The sequence below is a fragment of the Penaeus monodon genome, chromosome 17 (assembly GCF_015228065.2).
Source record: "Penaeus monodon isolate SGIC_2016 chromosome 17, NSTDA_Pmon_1, whole genome shotgun sequence".
In the NCBI taxonomy this organism is placed as follows: domain Eukaryota; kingdom Metazoa; phylum Arthropoda; class Malacostraca; order Decapoda; family Penaeidae; genus Penaeus; species Penaeus monodon.
In genome coordinates this window covers 39,473,867-39,478,866 of record NC_051402.1, presented here as the reverse complement: position 1 = coordinate 39,478,866, position 5,000 = coordinate 39,473,867, and the positions used below count along the sequence as shown (strand labels likewise).

Here is a 5,000-nt window from a genome sequence, read left to right as displayed (position 1 = left end):
CGTTATAGTAGCAACAGCAGAAGTGCCAGCTGCATAAGGAAGTTGCACATGTCGCAATAATGCAATTTTCTCGACAGCTAGATTCCGGTAATATAATGACAGTCACTGTTATTTATCGAGTGAACTCTTGTTCTGTACTTGGAAGCAAGAAATAGCTTCAGTTCCTGATACGTGTGATTCAATTACTGTTATCAAATAAACATACCTTACATTTTGACATATAAGTGCCTGAAACCATGACCTGTGTTGTATGGATACGATCACTAATTGCATAAGAGGAAAGGTCACGCATTGTTCTGCGTCATTCGTATCATTCGCTGTTACCGACGTCGTAACAACCTTGCAGCTCGAAATTTGTACTCTGCTGGTAATGCCTTTTTTCGCCGACGTAACATCTCACTCTCACTCCTCTTCCACCCGTCATCATCATTACAGTAAATCACATACTAATAACAGTCCTCCAGCGTATCATTACCCGTGAGTCATTATAAGTATCCTTGCTTGTACCGTAGTAAGGGAGTTTCCCTGGACACTCGGGAAACGTCGTCAGCTGATCGTGGCTTCCTTTTCCTTTTCTCTCTTTTTGGCGTGTCTTTTGTCTGTAATTTCGTCCCTTTGTCTTCTGATTGAACTTGCTTTTATTTCCTATTCCATATTTTTTCTTTATTCGTGTATTTTTCTTTCTTTCTTTTTTGGCTTTAAGTCTCCTCTCTTTCGCCTCTTCTTTTCTTCTTCCCTTTCTTTCTCTTTCTTCTGCTGATTCATGTTTTTTATATTTTCTTCATCCTTCTTATTTCTCCTTTTGATTCTCAAGTTTTACAACAAATTCTCCCCATATTCCTCTTCCTTTCCTCCACTTCATCCTCCCTCTTCACCCTCTCTTCCTCCTCGCCCTTCTCTTCCTCTCCCCCTCCTCTTACTCTCTCCCCTCCACCTCCCCAAATTCTCCCTCCAGCACCCCTACCCTCCCCCTCCCTCCCCCTCCCCGCTCTCCCTCCCGCCAGAGCTCCAACTTTCTCCTCCATCCCCCTCCCCTCCCCTCCCCCTCCCCTCCCCTCCCCCTCCCCCCTCCCCCTCCCCCTCGCCCCCTGACCAAGAAGACAAAGACCGTGATGCAAATAAGCAGAGAAACTGATTGGGGAAATAAGAGAAGAAAAAAGAGAGAGTTGACAGTGTTGTGGGCGTGGGCGGCGCCCGCGGCAAAGTTCGCTGTGCGGCCGCCTCGCGAAGGGCGCTGGCGATGCCGGGCCGGCCAAGGTTTGGGAGCGTGTGTGTGTGTGTGTGTGTGTGTGATTCTGTCATTCTTCACTGTCTCTGCCTCTGTCTCTGTCTCTGTCTGTCTCTCTCTCTCTCTCTCTCTCTCTCTCTCTCTCTCTCTCTCTCTCTCTCTCTCTCTCTCTCTCTCTCTCTCTCTCTCTCATACTCTCTGTCTGTCTGTCTGTCTGTCTGTCTGTCTCTGTTAATCTCTGTCTGTCTGTCTGTCTGTCTCTCTCTGTTAATCTCTGTCTGTCTGTCTGTCTCTCTCTGTTAATCTCTGTCTGTCTGTCTCTCTCTCTCTCTCTCTCTCTCTCTCTCTCTCTCTCTCTCTCTCTCCCTCTCTCTCCCTCTTCCCCTCCCTTCTCTTTCGCTCTTACTCTCTTTCTCCTTTTCTTCTTCTCCCTCTCTGTAAGTAGCCCCCCCCCCAAAAAAAAAAAAGTATTTTCCACGCAAAATAAAATCTCACGATGAAGGAATACATTTTCCTTCATATTTTTCGCCACTCATTTTCGCCTCGTGTTTTAGATCACCCAAAATGTCGCAATTTCCGCATAAGAGAAAGAAAGAAAGAAAAAATACATATGAAAAAAGAAAAAAAAAAACATGAGACTTATTCCTAAACCCAAGAAGGGGAATGCGAGCAAAAATGGAATCTGTAATATTTCTCGCAAATTGTTTATTGATATGGTTGTTTGTGAATACGTAAAAGCAATAAAATTATAAACGTAAAAAAAGAAATGAAAAGTTGGTGTAACGGCATTTATTAGCTTCTATCTTATAAACATGCACACACAGGCACACACACACACAAACAAAACACACAACACAACACCACACACACAAACACACCACACACACACACACACACACACACACACAACAAACACACACACACAAACAACAAACAACACAACACACACACACAACACACACCAAACACACACACACACACCACACACACACACACAACACACACACACACACACACACACACACACACACACACACACACACACAACACGACACACACACACAACACACACACACACACACACACACACACACACACACACACACACACTCTCTCTCTCTCTCTCTCTCTCTCTCTCTCTCTCTCTCTCTCTCTCTCTCTCGCACAGACCTTTCGTTACTCTTTAGTTGTTATCGTTATCTTCCTTTTTGTCTATTTTGTTAGCATTCTCATTCTCATCATTATTGTTATTGTAATTATTGTTTGTTATTGTTATTAGTATTGTTGTTGTGGTTATTGTTACTACCATTACTATTAATAATAGCATCATTACTACGTAAATAGTTTTTAGAATCATAAATATTTCCGCAGAGGTCATGTTGCTCCCTCCGTTTCAGCAGCGTTAATTATCTTCTCGTTAATTGATTTCTCATTATGATCTGGTAATTACTTAGTAATCTTTTTTTCTTGATGTTCTGTCTGGCAGTTACGATTCGCGAGAAAGCAAAGAAAGTATTGGTTCTGATGTTGTTGCGCAGCGCTTGGCCGATCTTGCATACCACGATTTGTTGCAGCCCATTGCAAGCACGAGGGCTATGGATAAGCGGAACGGATATTAAGACGAAGAGAAAACAGGCGGTAATGGAGGGGGAAGGGGCAAAAAGAGGAATGAGTAGCAATGCGAAGAGAAATAACAAGGAGAAAAGAAGCGGAAATAGAAGGAAAGGGAATGAGGAAGAGGGTTTACTACTGATGCGATGAAAGGAAATGGGGAGGATGAAAAGGACGATAAAAAGGAATCGGTCGCGTAAGTGAATAGTGAAGAGACAAACCCGAAAACGCGCCAAGGAGACAAGTTGGCGGCACAGCGTCGCGGCGCCGAGCGAGCGCTCACGGCGCACGCTTGACTTGGGACATGACCGCTTGCAAGTGGACGCACGCGTGCATGTGCATGCGAGTGAATGGGGAAAACACACGCATATGTACAAAAACACGCACAAGCATTCTTCCAGGCCCTCTGTATCGAGTGCACACACATTACAAATTGCAACACATAAATTATTGATTGCAAGATCGCCCTTAATACTCTCATTATCTGTCGATGAAATAGTCGCTATTATTGGCCTTTATAAACCACGCAAGCGATGTCTATTACTTGACGTCGTTTCTCTCGGTTTGTTTTTAGTGTCCAGTGTGTGTCTCTGTGTATGTTTATGGGAACGCGTTTACCTGTTATAAAGCATATATGGTTTATATGTAGGCTTACGTAATATGGTTAAGGAAACTGTACACTGTCTTTATGTGTGGTGTATGCGTGTGTGCGTGGGTGTATGTTCATGGAAGTTACCTCAGAATCGCGCGCCGGTCCCTTGCCGCGAATCCCCGCCCACGACCGCCAACCCCACTAACTCCTTCCTTCCTTCTCCTGCAGACTTCAACCTGGCGCGGGGCAAGCGGGCGCTGCAGAGTGCCACGCTGTGGTCGTACGTGCCCGAGATGGCGGTCGACGGCAACCCCGACACCTGCTCCTTCACCCCCCGCGGCCCCGACCCCCGCTGGTGGCAGGTGCACCTCGGCCACAAGTTCAACGTCATGAGCGTCGGCGTCACCATCAGCCCAGGTCGGTCATGGGGCGCCGGAGGGAGGGGAGGGGGGGGCAGAAGGAACTGTGGGTTGGGAAGGGTGGGAGGGGAGGGGCGTGGGGGGAGGAGGGAAGGGAGGGGCGTTGGGGGGAGGAGGGAAGGGAGGGGCGTGGGGGGAGAGGAGGGAAGGGAGGGGCGTGGGGGAGGGGAGGGAAGGGAGGGCGTGGGAGGGGAGGGAAGGGGGGCGTGGGGTGGGAGGGAAGGGAGGGGCGTGGAGAGGGAGGGAAGGGAGGGGTAGTGGGGGAGAGGGAGGGAAGGGAGGGGCGTGGGGGGGGAGGAGGGAAGGGAGGGGCGTGGGGGGGAGAGGAGGGAAGGGAGGGGCGTGGGGGGGGAGAGGAGGGAAGGGGGGAGGGGCGTAGGGGGGGGGGGGAGAGAGGAGGGAAGGGAGGGGCGTGGGGGAGAGGAGGGAAGGGAGGGGCGTGGGGGAGAGGAGGGAAGGGAGGGGCGAGGGGGGTAGGAGGGAAGGGAGGGGCGTGGGGGGGAGAGGAGGGAAGGGAGGGGCGTGGGGGGGAGAGGAGGGAAGGGAGGGGCATGGGGGGAGAGGAGGGAAGGGAGTCGTGGGGGGGGGGTCGGTTGATGGCTGTATTTCGATTTTCTTTTTGCTTTTTTATTCTTGTTTTCAGGTCGATTGTGTCATTTTATTTATTACATTGTACAGGTTTGTATATATAATACACACACACACACACACACACACACACACACACACACACACACACACACACACACACACACACGTATGTGTGTGTGTGTGTGTCTGTTTGCTCTCACTATCCCTTTGTAGCTTTCTGTGAATTCCTTTATCTTTTGGACCTGCTTCTTCCCTCCGCATTTCTCTCCTTCTCCTTCTCCTTCCTACTCCGTCTCCCCCTTCGCAGTTTATTCAGCCAATCCCTCGCCGTCACGACCTGGTTCTCCCTCTAACGACCTGCTGACAATCGACTCTTCAGGTCGTGTCACCTTGCACGACTAACCACTCGTGACGCGCTTTGCTAAAATTTGTTTTTCGCTTCGTAATGTTTATAAAACTTACATTTTAGTTTTCACACACACACACACACACACACACACACACACACACACACACACACACACACACACACACACACACACACACACACACACACACA

General features: G+C 48.8%; 1 protein-coding gene across 1 annotated transcript in view; it reads left to right on the top strand.

The window, feature by feature from the left end:
• Window positions 1-5,000, top strand: part of LOC119583741 — a 116,680-nt gene that overhangs the window by 100,954 nt on the left and 10,726 nt on the right. Inside the window, exon 4 of the mRNA XM_037932399.1 lies at window positions 3,660-3,848. Coding sequence (XP_037788327.1) covers window positions 3,660-3,848 — 189 coding nt within the window. The remainder of the gene's footprint in view (window positions 1-3,659; window positions 3,849-5,000) is intronic.